This window comes from Miniopterus schreibersii (assembly GCF_964146895.1).
Source record: "Miniopterus schreibersii genome assembly, chromosome: 1".
Lineage (NCBI taxonomy): Eukaryota > Metazoa > Chordata > Mammalia > Chiroptera > Miniopteridae > Miniopterus > Miniopterus schreibersii.
Window position 1 is genome coordinate 13,658,096 of NC_138101.1, and position 17,778 is coordinate 13,675,873.

The 17,778-nt window shown below is 50.2% G+C and overlaps 1 protein-coding gene across 1 annotated transcript; it reads left to right on the forward strand.

Moving 5' to 3' along the window:
• Nucleotides 1-846: 846 nt before the first annotated feature.
• SLC34A2 (solute carrier family 34 member 2) lies at nt 847-17,029 on the forward strand. The gene is made up of 13 exons (XM_081151726.1): nt 847-989; nt 5,576-5,690; nt 5,792-5,926; nt 6,835-6,963; nt 8,358-8,501; nt 9,503-9,614; nt 10,815-11,007; nt 11,732-11,827; nt 12,241-12,361; nt 12,535-12,702; nt 13,114-13,230; nt 13,320-13,444; nt 14,890-17,029. The coding sequence occupies exons 2-13, from the start codon at nt 5,579-5,581 to the stop codon at nt 15,514-15,516; spliced, it is 2,079 nt and encodes a 692-aa protein (XP_081007852.1). The 5' UTR covers nt 847-989; nt 5,576-5,578; the 3' UTR covers nt 15,517-17,029.
• The last annotated feature ends 749 nt before the right edge of the window (nt 17,030-17,778 follow it).

The following is a 17,778-nucleotide window of genomic DNA, read 5'->3' on the forward strand; positions in this document are numbered from 1 at the left end:
TGTCCCCTACATATAAGTTGTGGGCGGCTGGTCAACTAGTGAGCTGCAAGTCCTCAGCTATAAAACCAGGACCTTCAGAAGAGGGAATAAGACCTGGGTTTTGGAATAAGACCCAGGTTTGATCCTGCGCAGCAAATCCTGGGTAATCCTATGTCATGTCTCCCACCCCTCTAAGCCCACAACTAGAAAGGGAGCTCCTCTTAGTCCCGGGAAGGCGTTTGCGTGGGCACTGGAGAACAGTGTCTGCCTGGCCCAGTTGCTGTTGTGATAAGCATGCTGATGGGCTGGCCCTGGGGCAGGTCTCACAGTTAGGATGGAAAAAGATGTGTGAGGACACAGGGCAGCCCAGAAAGTGAAATAGGGCCATGGTTTGCTTCCTCAGCCTGGCCCATCCAGACATGTCCCTGTCTCAGACCCAGCGCTCCTAGTGTCTACTGCTCAGTCCAGGCCACTAAAGCAGAAAGCATCCCAAAGACTGGTAAGGCTGAACAATCCTGGCTTTGTTTTGAAAGGCTTTGTCCCCGAGTTTTCCAGCTCGTGTTTATGTGACTTCTTCCGCTCCAGAAAAGCTAAACTAGAAGATTCAGGTTCTTGAGGAGGGGAAAGGTGGGAACCGAGAGCCCCACTAGCGTCCATGTGCTGAGATCTCTTGGCGGCCCGAGTTGGGACAGAGGAGAGCGCGCCAGCCGGGAGCCAGGGCGCACGGGGCACGGGCACTTTCACTGCCCTTTGGCCGCCAGGGAAAGGCTGAGATTTCTCCTCTCAGTCTGGCCGCCTTTATTTCTTCCCCGCAGCCAGCGAGGTCACGTTGGGCTCATTAAACCAGCAGGTAGGCAGTGCCCTGGCGGCGACAGGCGGTCCTGGAATGTGCAGGGGCGTGGTGACAGCCCCGGCCGCCAGCCTCTTTGCGCAACACCTTGGCTATATATCCCGAGCCCTGCGCTCCACCTGGGCGCCTCCTCCAGTCCACACCTGTGCCGGGAGTGCTGGTGAGTACCGCCGGGCCGACTCCCCGCGCCCCCTCCCATCTCGCTCTCTAAAGAACCTTAATTTCCTTCATTCTTTCAGATACCCCTTGATGCTGACCTCCAGGGACTTGGCTGGCTTGGGGATGTTGGCAGAGAAAAAATAAATAAGCCTCCAAATTTTCAGATTTTTTTTTCCTTAGTATTACTGCTATAGCTATTATTACAACCCCTGTGAGTACACTATTGCTCCTGACAGTGTAATTAATGAGCCACATTTGGGGATTCTAAAATTATAGATGTTTTAGGAGGAAAAAATGGGGGTGGGGGTGGAAGTACATGTAGGAACAAGGAGGGCTGGGCGCTCTTTTCGGTCACTGATTCTGTGTGACCCAAGGTAGGGCTCTGAGCCCCTGTGCCTCAGCTTCCCCCCTTTATAAGATCACCTGAGATTTGTCTGAACTGAAAATTCTAGGTTTGAGTGGCTGTCCAAGACTGCACTCCCCACCCCCACCCAGCATGACTTCCACATGCTAAGTTGTTCTTACTCTAAACTGCAAGATACAGTCCTAGCTTGTTCATCAGGGCAGGTGGCCAGCATCAGCGAGGGGCTGGCCGGTCCTTCAGCTTGTCTTTGGAGAACAGCCCACAATTTTCCAGTGTTTTGAGGGTGCCAGGCCAGCTGGCCGGGAAATGGCTTACCAGGAGATGTGCACAGGTGCAGCTTTGGGGGGACTGAGACTCCGAGCCAGAAAGAGGACGGCTGGTGGAATGGAGTTAATTCAGCCTTCAGATCCCCTGGGGCAGATGCCTGCACCGGGTAACGGGGTAGCCGGCACTGAGGTGAACAGAGTTAGAATCCCTCCTCCTTAGCAAGGAGGCAACTTTCTCAAACATTTCATGGAGGCAGCTTGCAGATTTCATCACTGGAATCCTCCCTCCCTGTTTATTAGGTGCACCCAGATTTCTGTGTTAGCCCTCCCGTGTTGGAGTTCACGAACCTGTTCTTTGTTGGATATTCTTGCAAAGTTGTGCCTCCTAGGAGACCATTGTTTTTCAGATTGTAAAGAGTATTTGGATCTCTCTGTTTGTGTCAGCCAACCAGCTGGTAATGGTCTCAAGGCAACAGGGGGATGCCTCCAAAATCCACCCCAAATCACTCAATCATCTCATTAAAAGCAGTCTTCAGTGGTGGGAGGACCTCTGGATTATTGCTGCTAGACACAAAGTTAACAAAAACAGCTAGTCCAACTTAAGAAAGAAAGCAGCCACCTTCCATCCCACCTTCCTCACCCCCCTCCTCCCACCCCTACCCTGGGGACAGAATGGCAGGATCAGCAGGGAGCAGTCAGGACGTCCCAGTACATCAGTTCATCCCAATGAACTTTAAATGCAAGATTACAAAGAGAGGGCTGCCAAAAGATTGAAATATGTTTTAAATGTTTATTTTTATAAATTAGACCTTTTAAACCCCCAATGCAATACAAAATAATTGATATAAGTTAATTACAAGATTTATTTTAAACATCATAAATACAAATTAAAGGTACACTGGGAGGGTGGTTCGGTAAAGGGGGCCCTAGTTCAAAGAGAAGGTAAATGCTTTTAAAAATCCTATTAGTGCATATCAAAAGTCTAAACTAGAGCCATTCAACGACTGAAAACCAGGCTAACTCCTTCCCTGTCTCCTGCCCCACACACCTCACTCCCACCACTACCATGTCCTCAGGATTATTTTGCCTTGTGATGGCTAAAGGAAGCTAAAGAAAAGTAGCTCCCACCCTCTTGGGAATTTTTGAAGTCTTGGTCATTTTTCCAAAGTATAAGAAAATATTTCCTTCAGCATATTGAACAGCGGAGTCAGACTACCGGAGTCCGAGTTGTCTCTGAAGGCTTAGAGCACAGTTAGGTCCCCTGTGGCCCGGTTTCCTCCTGACATTGGTACTAAAGTGTAAACAGGAAATTTATAGAAATTCGTAAAGTACGTGTGAGATGCACGGGGTTAACTTGTGTAAGAGGCCTGCAGCAGTGCCTGGAACAACACACTCAACAAATGTGTCTGGCTACTAAGTGTCCTGCAGGTCGGACTAGAGAGGTCGCCCTCCCTGTGCTGGTGGAGGCCACCGCCCTGTGGGAGAGTGTGTGGGTGTCTTGGTCTGTCTGCAGGATGCTGCCTTGTGCCTCCTCTCCCCCCACAGGCGGCCCCAGAACAGGTCCCGGTTGGAGAAGCCCAAACAATGTGGAGTGTAGGGGTTGGGTGACTGCCAGGTGCCCTACATTTTCCTGTTACCCAGGTCTGAGAAGAGCCAAGAAGTTTTCTTTCCTTTGCCTTCAAGACTTCCTCTTGGCATTTGGGTACACAGGTGGATGCAAGAAGTTGAGCCAAAAGGACTATCAACACAGCCAGCTCGATTGTAGGGCCAAGTGGTGGGGAGCAAGGGAGCAGATGTGTGATCATAACCCTAATCTCATGCCTGGGCATTAAAAACACCTTTCTGGGTATAAGAACTGCCAAAATGGGTGCCTTTGCTCTTCTCTGCTTCTCTGGCAGGTAGTGAGAGTATATTGGAGTGTGCCCTTGGGGAGGCAGACAGAGGAACAGCAGGATCAGGGGTGTGACATTGGAAGAAAGCCTTTGGAGGGGACCAAAGGATCCAAGGACCCCTACTGGTCCTCAGAGTTCCTCCCTAAGGGAAAGAGTTCCAGGCAGGCCAGTGTCTGCAAACCCCCCCCCCCCAAGCCCCCCCCCCCAAGAATAGTGGCCTCAGATGCAGCCTCCATCCCTTGTCTAGCCCATTCAGTGTCTCCTCTCCTGCAGGATGTTCCCTGTGATCACCAAAGCACTTGCCATGCTTTGCAGTTGCACAGGAAACCCCTCTGGATGGGGCTCCCAGAGTCAGCTTCTTGTAGCTCCTAGCTTTATCAATGTGAGTGGCAGTCACAGGACAGGTATCCCTGGACCATCTTACCTTTGTGGATTTGGGGCTTGGGCTGTATCTCTTACAATTTAGAAGTTTCAGATAGAAGAAAATAACAATCACCCAATCCCACTGTCCACTCTGAACCCCATGGAACATTTATGGGTCCTTATTGAAATGCTGTGAATGGGACAAAAAAAGTGCCTTTTATTCACAGTTTTCCTGTTGTTGTGTTTTTCATTGTTTTGGGGGGTTTTTTTGCTGATTCTTTATAACCACTTTAATGGCAAGCTACTACACTGCATGGATGTACCATAGTTAATCTCTCTATTTTTCCATTCATCTATCTAACACAGTGCAGCAGAGGTCATTGTGGTCTGCATCACGTTTATTCAGTCAGCAATCACTTACCAACCATTGCGTGTGCCAGGCAGAGCTGCAGACTCCAAGCATGCAGTGATGAGCTGGACAAAGCTTGTGTTCAGATAGGCAGGAAATCAACCCAGTTAAGAAATAGGAAAGACCCAGGTTCTGGGAAACCCTCTGCAAAGAGATGATCAGTGGAAGGCAGGACTTTTTAACTATCTCAGAGAAAATAGTCCTCAATTCCTAGTTCCTAGTAGTGAAATGACTGGATCAGAGATTTATGGAAAATGTAAGCCTCTTTAGACGTTTTGCCAACTGTTTTCCAGAATTTCCTACAGGGCTCACCTCACTGCATCTTCTCCAGCATGGCGTGTTATACAAAAAGTGTTTGCTAATTTGATTTAAAAAACAACAACCTGTTTTAATTTGCACATCTTGGGTTACTAACGAGGCTGAACTCTTATTTGTAGCCACTTGTTTGTTCCAGTCTTTCAACCGCATTGTGTGTCAAAGGACAAGGACCACACGGGGTGGACTCCCAGCTGTGTCAAGAGCCACACTTCCACTCCATGTAACAGATAGGCTTCGTCAAGAAAGGGGGTTATGAGGAAGTCTGCCAAAGCCTGGAAAGAACAGGGTTCTGGAAAAGGGCCCTTAATCCAGGAAGCCTGGCACAGTAGTGCTCACTACTATTTACTGGATGCCTGCTTGGTGCCAGGCACTTGCCTAGGCATCACCATTAATCTCAAAACCCTGCAAAATATAAAGAGTTATCCTCTTTGTACACATGGGAAAGCCAACACTTTATGTTCAGAGACATGAAGGGGTTTCAGTAAGTGCACAGCCACTGACAAGGGGCACCTCTGGGATTTGAGCCAGGTCCAAGGTCGCATGCTTATCGCAGGAGACCTGATGGCTGGTAAAGCAGATAGAATGTACATGAGCATATCTTAGGTTCACTGCGAGCCCCTTGGAGGATTGTGAGGACTTGGCATGCCGTGAGTCAGTGAATTTGCATCATCTTGACTGATGGGGACAGTCGTGACAGAAGTTAGGGAAATCAAAGGCGGTTCAACTGAAACAGATTTGTGGCTAGCATGGAAGAACACAGTGAGAAGCGGTTGATTTAGTGATAGCCTGGGTGAGTGGTTGAAGGAGGCCTACAGAGGAGTGCAATACGGTGCTTAAGAGCCCGCACGTAGAAGGTATAAGCGCAACACTTGTCCACTCCCCTAAATCTTGCATCTGCTGGTTCTCCCTCTCATGACAGCCGAACCCACCTCCTTTCAGTGGCTGCTGCTTTGAGCTCTGTTTTCCCATCCACAGACCATGGCTCCTTGGCCTGAGGTAGAAAATGCGCAGCCTAACCCAGGTAGATACATCGAAGGGATCACAAGCCAACATCCCACCACGGATGGGAAAGGCAAGGAGTCCGACAAAAGTAAGTGCCGCTCACCCAGCCTCAATGAGCCTCCTATGGGGACCCGGGAGACACAGGACTGATTCCTCATTTCTCCTGGTCTTTGTTGTTTGTTTGGCCAGATGACGCCGGGACCTCCATAACCAAGATTGAACTCCTGCCATCCCACTCCACCGTGGCACTGATAGAGGAGCCCACAGACTTGGAAGACCCCTGGGACTTGCCCGAGCTTAAGCACAAGGGGATCAAGTGGTCAGGTAAAAATGAGATCATCAAGGGATTGAGTACCACCTCCCTTTCTGAGGCCCTTCCAACAAAGGTCCTGGCGACGGTTGTCACCCCACAGTCTAGGACGCTTAGAGTCAAAGCACGGTGTGGAGACTGGGGAATTGTTTGTACTTTCATTCATTCAGCCAAAGTGCCGTTGCTGGGGTTATAACCAGGCCAGGCACAGTGCTCCTTAATAACCCGTTGACCAGGTCCCAGGTACTGTCCAGGTGCGGTGGCTGCAGCAGTGAGCAGTTAAGGCCCCTCTTCTGAGAGCTGGGTGGGGGGAAGGGTTGCCTCAGAGAAGGCTTTTGGAAGACAGAGACCATACAGCCAGACTAGCTGGGCAAGCAAATGCTGCAGTCTCCCTGGGGCAGGGCATAAGGTCTTCCTGTGGATCACAAGACTGGGAAGGGGAGGGAGCTGGGAGGGAAAGGTGAGAACCACTTGGAGTGGAGAAAATAGCCATCAAGGACGTAGCATTACCCAATCCCTCCCCAAATGGAGATGGTGATTGCTACCTTGCAGCCACATTCTAGAAAATAGTCTGTGCTGTTCAGAAGGTGCTCAGGAGCCATTATCTCTGACCCAGCACTTAATGGGTGGCAAGTGCTCCTCACCACCTAGCTCAGTGACACTGGTTCAGCTGAGCATGGAGCCTGGTTTGCTTGTCCCAGACTACAGTGAACCTCTTCTCCCCAAAGCAAATCCTGTAGAAACTCTTCACCGCGGTTTCTACTAAGTGGGCTCTCGTGGTTAATTGCTTTGAAACTGCAGCCAGGGCTACCTACCATCGCTGGGTCTTGCTGTCCATAAGAGCTCCCAGGCCCCTGGCTCATTGCCAAACCCCTCAGGACTTCATACACTAAAAGCCTTTGTGCCTCTTCCACTGCCCCAGAGAGAGACACAGAAGGGAAGATTCTGTGCATCTTCCAAGGGATCGGGAAGTTCATTCTGCTCCTGGGATTCCTCTACCTGTTCGTGTGCTCCTTGGATGTTCTCAGCAGTGCCTTTCAGCTGGTTGGAGGTACAGATGAAAGGGTCAAAGGGCTGGGGGCTGGGCAGGGGTGTTCTCATTTGATTCAGACCTTCACAACTCAGCAAGCCCTCTCCAACTTCACTTTAGTGCTGTAAGCCACCTCAGATCATCTCCCATTTTACAGAGGAGAAAACTGAGGCCTACAGAAGTCTGTGACTGGCTTGGGTTGCTTACTTAAGCCAGGAGCCAGGGCTGGAGCCAGTTCCAAGGATCCAGCCACTTGTGTTTGTCCACAAACCGTGGACAGGAAGATGTTTGACATAGATTTAAGGGACCCCTCCTTTCATGGGGCCCCCATCTGAGGGGAGTATTGGATAAGAATCTTCTTGGTCCAGAGCAACTATGGGAATCAAAACTGGGACTTTGCTAGAGAAGGACAGGGGTCCCTGGCCTGGGGAATCTATCCAGGGCTAAGTGTAGCCGTGCAGTTGGAAATCACCATGTGCTTGGTCACCTTTGCACCCAGAATGGACAACAACACTGACAGATAGAACTTGGAGTGCCTCCTGGGTACGGTATTTTCAGAGCCACTGTCCCAAAGCCCCTCCCCTTTATAGAGGAGAGGACCTCGACTCAAAGGGACCCTAAGGCCCACAGCCTGGAATTGGCATAATGAGATCCAAACTCAGGTCTGGGTGACATAGAAACCATGGATTTTTGCACCCCATGGTGCCTCTCTTGAGAACTCATCTTTGTGACCTGGGAGAATTAGGGAGAGAGGCACTTGTGGGGGAGTGTGAGGGGCATACTAACTTTCTGGATGCTACTTCTGCCCCCCCTGTCTGAAGCATATCAGTGAGGGGCTTTGCTCTCTGAATATCTCAGACAAGTCACCTCTACTCTCTGGGCTTTAGTCTTCTTTGTAAAATGGATTTGGGAATGGATTGATGGTCTCAGGCACACTCCGAAGACATTCCCAGCATTGCATTATAGGCTGGGGCTAGGGCTACGGGGTGGGGGGTGGATAGATGAGAAGATCTACTCCTGGAGGGTAAATCCTATGAATTGGGAACACATCCTGGAAACAGAAATTGGGACAGGAGATTCACTGGCACCCACAGGGACAAGTACAGAGTTGAGGCCAGGTTTATGATCAGAAGGCTAGGGGAGGGCCTGCTGACAGGGAGTGGTTGAAGGATGGGAGGGTCCAGGATGAAGCCCCAAGAGGAACAGGGTCTGGGGGTGGTTGGGGCATGTCTCATGGCATCAGGGCAGTGCAGGAAAAATGCATGAGGAAGCAAGATGCCACAGGTGACAGCAGGGCTGGAGGCTGGGTTCCTCAACCCACACCCAATGCTGGCCCTGGCTGGAGACTCCAGCTCTCAGTGCCCACCCAGCCCCCTATCATACACCCATGATTTGTTGTTGTTTTCTTCCTTTAGGAAAAATGGCTGGGAAGTTCTTCAGCAACAACTCTATTATGTCCAACCCCCTGGCGGGGCTGGTGATCGGGGTGCTGGTGACAGCCATTGTGCAGAGCTCAAGCACTTCCACGTCCATCATTGTCAGCATGGTGGCCTCCTCGTGTGAGTCCAGGTGTTTCCTTTTGCAGCTGGGAGCCCGAGATTTACTCTGAATGTGTCCAGACCTGATACCATTATCTTCTATCTTGTCCAACTATGATGTGTTCCACTCTGAACCACAGGCAGCCTCCTGCTTCTATTCCGTAGCTGAGTCTGAAAATAGACCCTGATGCTTGAGTTATCTAGAGCTGTGCTGTCCAGTCTGGCAGCCACTCTCCATATGTGGCTATTTAATCTTATTTAACCTTAATTGATTTTAATTTGAAATATAAAACCCAGCTGCTCAGTTGCACTAGCTGTATTTTAAGGGGTCAGTAGTCATACGTGGGTAGTGGCTGCCATATGGGATAGGGAAGACAGAGAATTTCCATCTTTGCTTAGTGTTAAGAATAAAGATATCTACTTACATCACATGCTGGTTTGGGGGCAACAGAGTTTGGGTAGCTGGCATTCCAGACTTGAACCTGACTAATAGTTGAGACAGATTCCCTGAGTGGGGTCAGTTTGAACAAGTGAATTTCCTGCCCAAACCAGCATTTTAGTCAAAATTAACTAGTCTTTTCTGGGCCAAATTAGAAAAAGGTATTACTTCTTTAAAATACTTATATGTGCTGAAGCATTGTGGTGATGTGCTAATTTTGTTAGAAAAAGAAATCATACTACCAGGAATTTGTCATGTTTGTTGTTTGTTGATCTCCTTCAAGGTGGCCTTGTATCTGAGGAATTTGGAAAGACACTTTAAACTAGGGCTCCCAGAAGGGCTCCTTGGGGTCTGGATTCCCTGAAATTATGTGCTAGGAAATCATTTTGGTCCACGTTTTTATGTCTATGGTGAACCGCCACAGCTTTTATCAGATTCACTGAAAGCTGCAGAGCCTGAAGAGGTTAGGAGCTGCTGCTCTGCGGAGTTACTAGGCTGATGAGTTCAGCCTGCCTGGGGCACATCAGGAACGGGGCCGGGCTGCCTTCCTGAATTCGCTAACTGACTGTTTTCTACACTCCAGTGCTGACGGTGCGGGCTGCCATCCCCATTGTCATGGGAGCCAACATTGGGACCTCGATCACCAGCACCTTCGTGGCGCTCATGCAGGCAGGAGATCGGAATATATTCAGAAGGTAGGAGGCTCAGGGCCGGCCCTTGCCACCATCTGGCCCATCGGTTGGGCCAGGTTGGCATAACTACCGTTAGACAGCCAATGAGAATATGCTTGTCCTTCCTGGATCGCCCATTAGTGGCCACAGTGGGGTGCAGCTGCCGGTAGTGATCACATACGTAACCAGCCCCCTGATCTGCGGAGTAGGGATAATAATTTGCATCGTCACTGTGTTGTGTAAAGGAGCAAACATAATCGTACAGGTAATTACTTAGCACGGTGCCTGGCACAGAGTCAGGGCTCCCTAAATGCAAGCCCTAGCTAGAAGCTTAACTGCTGTGTGGAGTAGTTAAAATAAGGCCAGCTAGGTTAGGATTTTCTGTCCAGCTCAGTCAGAAATAATTATAACCTGAAGCTTTCATTCCTGGCCAGCCCAACCCATGCCACCTTTTCTTTCCCCTTCACTTGCCTGCTAATGAAAGGCAAAATGTGGCTTTTGTGGATGTGTGAGATATGAAATGGGGCAGGTTGGAACCAGGCAGAGGGAATCTTTTTCTTCCAAAAGGTCAATGTGAAAATTAAGCCCATTACCCAGCTTCTCTAACAGGTGACAGACAGCTTTTTTGACTTGCTAAGGTAGAAAGGCACATTGTCCAGGGTGCTTACTAATCTGATCTTCTCAAGAAGCCAAGTGGGCTTTCCTACGCCCCATTTTAATAATGCAGAGATGCTGAGGGGCATGGCTGGGATTCAAGGTTTTTTTGTTTGTTCGTTTGTTTGTTTAATATGTCTTTATTGATTTCAGAGAGAGGAATGGAAAGGGAGAGAAAGATAGAAACATCAATGATGAGAGAGAGTCATTGATCCGCTGCCTCCTGCACGGCCCCTGCTGGGGATCGAGCCTGCAACTGGGGCATGTGCTCTGATTGGGAATCGAACCATGATCTCTTGGATCACAGGTCGATGCTCAGCTGCTTAGCCACATCAGCCAGGCTCGAGATTTTTTTATCCAGATTCTGGGTTCTTCTCACTGTTACACGAATTTTTGCCTCTGGATAACCTATGAAATATAAACATGCGATCTATGGAAGTGCCTGTGCATAGGAATGCAATTGGCCTTGCTCACCCCTGTTTGGAATATTTCAATAGATTGACCTTCCTAGACTGGTGCCCGCTTGCTTGTTGACTAATCTGGCTGCTGGCTTGTGGTTCCCTTCTGTAGGGCTTTTGCGGGGGCCACTGTCCACGACTTCTTCAACTGGCTCTCTGTGCTGGTGCTCCTGCCCCTGGAGGCCACCACCCATTACCTGGAGGTCCTGACCAACTTGGTGGTGGAGTCCTTCCATTTAAAAAATGAAGGCTCCCCAGCACTTCTGAAAGTTATCACGGATCCCCTAACAAAGCGAATCATACAGGTAACCTGACTTCCTTCTGAAAAGGAAAAGGGCTGACTCCCTACCCTTGCCCTTCACCGCACTCAGCCGGGGATGGACAGGAGTCTATAAACACGGCCTCTGAAAAACACCAGGGAAAGCAGAATGGTGCATAGAGTAATGGGCCTTTTTTGCTTCCTTGACTTCAACATGGGTGCCATGTTGGGGGAGGGGAGAGTGCTTCTCAAGGTTCAAGCACTGCCCATTGGACACCTGGGGCCACTTTGTTCCCACTACTGACCTCAGCACCAGTGGGCTCACTGGTAAACTATTCTACTACTTCTAGCCAAAAAGAAAGGCTACTGTCCTTCCCTTCCATCTCACCCCTCTGGTCACCAGGGTCCATATTATTAAAGTGAAAGATGGTTTTGTGACTTTTGCCTTGGGGAGAAAGGGCTAGCATAGGCTTGCCCTTCACGCTCACCTCTGGTTTTCTCTGTCTTTCAGTCATCCAGTGAATATCTACATGCTTTCTAGGCACCAGCCCACTGTTCACACAATCATTTATTTTATTTATCATGCACTTTCTGGTGTCTGGGTGCTGGACTCCCCACTGTGAGTGCAGATGGGGTGAGACCCAGCTCACTTGCGCAGGGTCTCACAGTCTGTTCGCATCCTCTGAGCCCCTGTTTGCAGCAGCCCCTACGTGTCCCTCTCACATCGGTTCTGAGCATGTGCTGACTCTTCTGACTATTACCTTCCTTAGCTGGATAGCAAGATTATCAGCCAAATTGCAGCGAATGATGCAACAGCTCACAACAAGAGTCTGGTCAAGATTTGGTGCAAAACTTTTGCCAATGTGGTAAGTTTCTAAGAATACTGCTGGGTGGGTGGACTCCTTGCTTCTGTACTCTAAGCAAATTCTTTCAAAGTGGGCAAATTAAAAGTAAGGGAAAAGAAAAATTGGGGACTTCTGAAAAGTCAAAACTAGCCAGTGAGAGTCCATAAAGAAATAAGTCCTTGAATGGACAGATGGAATGCAGTAGAATGGAAAGTGCCTTTTGCCCCACCTCACCCCACACCACACCACAGGTACATTATTTCTTCTTGGCATTTTTTCATGTCTCTTGGCTTCTGACTGCTTCTATTTCTATTTATGGAGGGACCCATGGAAGCAATTCATCGTGCTTACAGGTGTACACTGTCTTCCCTCTACCCCCCACTCAAATTGAGAGTCATGAATAATACATACCATTTCTCATGTTTGCCTTCCAGACTCAGATGAATGTCACCATCCCCTCGATTGAGAACTGCACCTCCCCCGCCCTCTGTTGGACAGATGGTCTCCATACCTGGACCATCAAGAACGTGACCCACCAGGAGAATATTGCCAAGTGTGAGTAGAACTCACAGCATCAGCCACTGGGATGGGCTGTCTGGGGTGATGGTGGCTAACAACCAAGATTCTGTCCTTACAAGACAGAAGGGATAAGCTGGGGAATAAATAACAGTCTGAGGCCTTGGGGGACCCCATGCCCTTCTGATAAGGACTTGCCATGATTTCTTCAGGCCAGCACATCTTTGTGAATTCCAACCTCCCGGACCTTTTTATTGGCATCATCCTGCTGGTAACTTCCCTGCTGGTGCTCTGTGGCTGTCTGATCATGATCGTCAAGCTCCTGGCCTCTGTGCTCCAGGGGCAAGTAGCTGCTGTCATCAAGAAGACCATTAACACTGGTAGGTGCACCGCCCCCTACTCGGGGCTTTCTAGGGGATGGCATCACTGTTGGCACCTCAGGGGAGCTACTTCAGATTCTTATCTAACAGTGGCCTCTGCATGGGGTTTATCTTTGGATTTGAAAAGCTGCAGAAGTTAAGACACCATTCGCCCTTGAAATCTTTCTTGGTGTCTTGGGTGGGAGCTGCAAAACAAGAACAAGTTTCCATCGCATGTTTGCAAGGTCCTGAGAAAGAGTCAGCTTAAATCCAGAGAGCCGTGAAAGAGGCCTTCCTTCCCAGCAGGTTTCCTACCCTAGCTTGTGCAAACCCCACCCTCTGCTCCCAGGTCCTATAGAGGTGCCAGCTAGGCCCCCAATCCATGCCTTCCTAGAAGGGTTGTGACAGATCTCCTTTCCTTCTGCCTTCCAGATTTCCCTTTTCCCTTTGCCTGGCTGACTGGCTACCTGGCAATCATCGTGGGGGCAGGCATGACCTTCATCGTGCAGAGCAGCTCCGTGTTCACGTCTACTTTGACCCCACTGATCGGTGAGTTTCTCCCTGGCTTCTGCCTCTGACCACTGTTACCACCTCCTGTCATCCCCTGGGACTGTTATGGGCTTTGCATTTCCCCCCAGGTGTTGGCGTGGTAAGCATTGAGAGGGCGTATCCACTCACGCTGGGGGCCAACATTGGCACCACCACCACCGCCATCATGGCCGCCTTAGCCAGTCCGGGCAGTACCCTGAGGAGCTCACTCCAGGTCAGGAAATGTTGCATGGGGCAGGGGCTCTGGGGGTGGGATACAACTCAACTGGAGGTCTTGTAAGCAGATGGCTTCTAACAAGAGCCCAGCTTTGCTCTGTTAGCTCTAAAACTGTAATGTGGAGGCGAAACAACAGGGAGACAGATTTACACAGTCAAAGCCATCTACTCCTTAGAGAGGCAGTGAGACTCCCATCCCTGGCAGTTGTTTAAACAAAGGTGGGGTGGCCACTTGATAGAGGTGGAAAGAGAATTCAGGAAGCACAGACATCACTCCCACTCCTGCCTCCACCCCCCTCTTGGGGAACTTGGCCTGGCATTAAGAACCAGGGGTCCTGCCTTGCCTGGATCAACTAGGTAACTTTGGGCAAGAAGACCTTTGGCATTTGAACCCTTGTCCCATCATTTACACACCAAGTGACCTTAGACAGGTGACCTAACCTTCAAACATTTGAAAATTGGAACCACAATCCCTTTCTCATTAGGGTTATCATAAAGATCTGAGGTTCTGTCTAAGGCCATGCTGTCCAATAGAAATGTAATTGAGTATAGAATATAAATTTGAAATTTTTAGGAGCCACATTTTTATAGTACAAAGAAACAGGAAGATCAATTTTAATGATGTATTAGTTAACCCATTACTATTTCAACATGTAAGCAGTATTTACATTGAATTGTTTTACAGTGTCTTTTGGATTAAGTCTTTGCTGCAGCCACATTCCAAGTGCTCAGTGGCCACCCTTGGCTAATGTATTAGACACGGCTGGTCCAGAGTCTCTAGCATGATGCCTGACACCCAGTGGGAGGACACAGAGCACTGTGTGGCCTCTGGAGCCCCGCAGGCTACCTGGGTTTGAAACCCACCTCTGCCTTCTCTCATCTGTTTGACTTTGGGAAAATAGCTTAACCACATGGTGCCTCAATTTTCTCTAATATCAAATGGGGACAGTCTTGACAGCCACCTCATAGGGTGTTGTTTGAGGACTGAAGTAATCCACATCAAGTGCCTAGAACAGTTGCTTCACCCATAGCAAACACTATAAACATCAGCTGCTGATGCTATCACCATCCCTCCTTTCTCCCCTCCCTAGAATGGGGCATTGATCCTGAAGCCTTTCCTTCTGCCCCTCCAGCTCTTAACTGCTCAGCTGGAAACAGCAGGGCCAAGACACAGGCTAGCAGTGGGCACGTTCATGAAGTTCATTGTTAGTTTGCCGAAAGGACTTCAGGCTCTGAAAACTGCTGTAATTCAACTGGTCACCCCCTCTCTCTACCTCCCCTCACCCCGAGACATGGCAGGCCCTCAGGCAATGCAGATCCTACCTAGGCTGAGCTGTGGAGACAAGGAGGACCCGTGACTCTGCTGCCAAAACCTGCTAGATGACGCCCCCTTCTCCCCACCACGCGACAGGCCGCTCACTTGTCCAACCTCTTGTGTTTCAGATTGCCCTGTGCCACTTTTTCTTCAACATCACAGGCATCTTTCTGTGGTACCCAATCCCATTTGCCCGCCTGCCCATCCGCCTGGCCAAGGGGCTGGGCAACATCGCAGCGAAGTACCGCTGGTTTGCCGTCTTCTACCTGGTCGTCGTCTTCTTCATGGCCCCCTTGACAGTGTTTGGCCTCTCGCTGGCTGGGTGGCCGGTGCTGGTGGGCGTGGGGGTGCCCATCGTCCTCGTGATCCTCCTGGTGGTGGTGCTCAAGCTCCTCCAGTCCCTCTGCCCACGCATCCTGCCCAAGGCGGTCCAGACCTGGAACTTCCTGCCCTTGTGCCTGCGCTCGCTGAAGCCCTGGGACGTGGCCATCTCCCTGGCCACCGGCTGCTGCATGACAAAGTGCTGCTGCTGCTGCCGCGTCTGCTGCCGCGTCTGCTGCATGCTCTGCTGCCCCCGGTGCTGCCGCTGCAGCAGGTGCTGCCGGGAGACAGAGGAGGAGCAGGAGGACGTCCGCATCAAGGCCCCCGAGGCCTTCCATAGCATCACCGCGGTCGGAGAGACCCCCGACGGGCTCCCCAAGTCCCAAGGGGACGCCCTGAACACGGACGCCATCTCCAGAAGCACAGCCTTGTAGGGGCCGCCCGAGGCGGGAGGGGGGGCCCCAGTCCCTGGTGCTCCCTGCTGTTCTGCACGCTGTCCCCCGCCTGCCTGCCGAGAAATGGCCCCAACATCAGCTCTGACTCTCATTCCCCTTTGCGCATGTGTCAGCTTGCACGGTTAGGCCCCCACCCCTGCTCCCGGGCCTTCCACTCCCAGGAAGGTGCAGAAAGAGCATTAGACGACGAAGCCTGGCTAGAAAAGGGATCCCACCCCTGCACGCGAATGGGTTGGCCGATAGGACTTATTTCAGACTTCAACCATCCCCTTCTGAAGTCCCAAGGGAAGAATTTATGGAAGGTTCTCAAAGATGCCCCCCCCACCCCCACCCCACACATACGCATGCACGCGTGAGCGCTTTTCTGACTGTGATAAATTCTCCTTCACCAAAGACTGGCTTCATCCAGGAGCAGCTGCCTCTCGGGTGTCCTCTCTCCAGAGCAGCCCAGTTCAGGGGAAACAGACCTTGGAAAACAGTGCTCCCCAAATTCCCTGCCATATTTTCCTCCCTGGGCAGGTGGGGCTTGTCCAAGCATTTTACCTGCTGAGTCCTCGAATTTCCAGGGCGGGAGCTGCAGAGAGATTCAGGACGCACTTAGGCCCACCTGTGGCCTCATCTTCCTAAGAGGAGAGAGACCTTGTTGCTGAACTGGGCAGATGGGGGGTGAGCGCCAGGCAATGGTGAGCACCGGGGGAGAGATGGTTTCTCTGCTAGAAGGGCCTGCGGCTCTTTATAATTCGGCTGTTATGGAAGCCGAATTGACGGTCATAGCTAAAGCCTAGTGCTACTCATGGTCAGATCTAAACCATCCCCACTGAGTCTTCTGGACTCTGGTTCTGAGTCCCCTCCACTGCCACCACCTTGAGCCCCAGGAAACACCAGGCTGGACTCCCACAGAACCACGATCAAGGGGCAGCAGGGTCCCTGTGTCTGTGGGTCCAAGGGTGTGCTCCTTCTTGCCCCAGATGCCTTCTGTGCCTTCTAGAGCCCCTTGTTGTATTTACCCCTTGGCCCCTCACACTCCTCACCTCCACTTCTCCCTGAAGAGTGAGTTTCAACCTAGTCCGGGGGTGGGGGGTGCCATAATCGCTCCAGGACCCACCTTAACAGGTCAGGACACCGAACCGAGCCCCCTCCCCTGACCTTCCCCCGTGTAGATACTGATTCCCTAACAGCCATTTATACGCCATATTTATAATCGTGCACTGTACAGCGTTTTTATAAGTTAGGTAGTAAGTAGTGGCGCAGTTTGCTTTGGGCTCATTTGGGAATGTAAAGGAAAGAAAGAGCACCTGTGCTTTTGTAATGCTGGCTTTTCAACATGCCTCTGTTAGCCCGGCCCGTGCCTTCACTCTGTAAATACATAAGCTAAGCCTGGGCAGGGCTGTGGCCCTCTTTGCACTCTACAAACTGGATCCTTGTACCTGCGATGATTGTATTTTTTTGGTGACTGATTGTGGGAAGGGAGAAATAAAGACAATCAAACACAAAAAGAGTGTGTTGCTCTCAATTACAGGGAAATAAGGGCCTCCTGGGTCTATTTACTAAAACTTCGAGGTCATTTCCCTCAATGTTACTACTTACCACCAAGGCCAGCTACATAATTTGTTGGTCCCCTTGGTCAAAACACAGGAGGAAAGTGCCATTACAGGCATTAAAAATATAAAGCTTTCCTTTCTTCCACCATCTCCACAGTCTATTTCTTTTTTTCTCTTTTTTTGATCAATCCCTCCAACCCTCCCCCCCCAATGTCTCCCCCACCAGAGCCGTCGGTCCGTTCTCTTTTGCTTTGTTAGTTCAGTTCTTTGAATTCCACATAACAGGGCGATCATATGGTACTTGTCTTCCTCTGACTGGCTTATTTCACTTAGCATCATGTTCTCCAGGTCCATCCATGGTCTCTCTTGATTTCTCCTCTTTCTCTTTTTAGTTTGTGTTTTGTTTTTTTTACTTATCCTTTTAAAAACTTGCTCCTTATAGAGCCTCCTTGATTTGTAATGGGGTTATGTCTCTATAAACCCCTTGTAACTTGAGAATATTGTAAGTCGAAAACGCATGAATACATCCAATCTACTAAACATCATAGCCTAGCAACTAGCTGACCTTAAACATGTTTAACACAATTTCCAAAAAGCACTGGCAGCACAGCACACTGTAGGGTATCGGTCATACACCCTCGTGGTTGTGTGGCTGACAGCTGTGGCTCACTGCCACTGCCCGGGAACCCACATTTCGCTG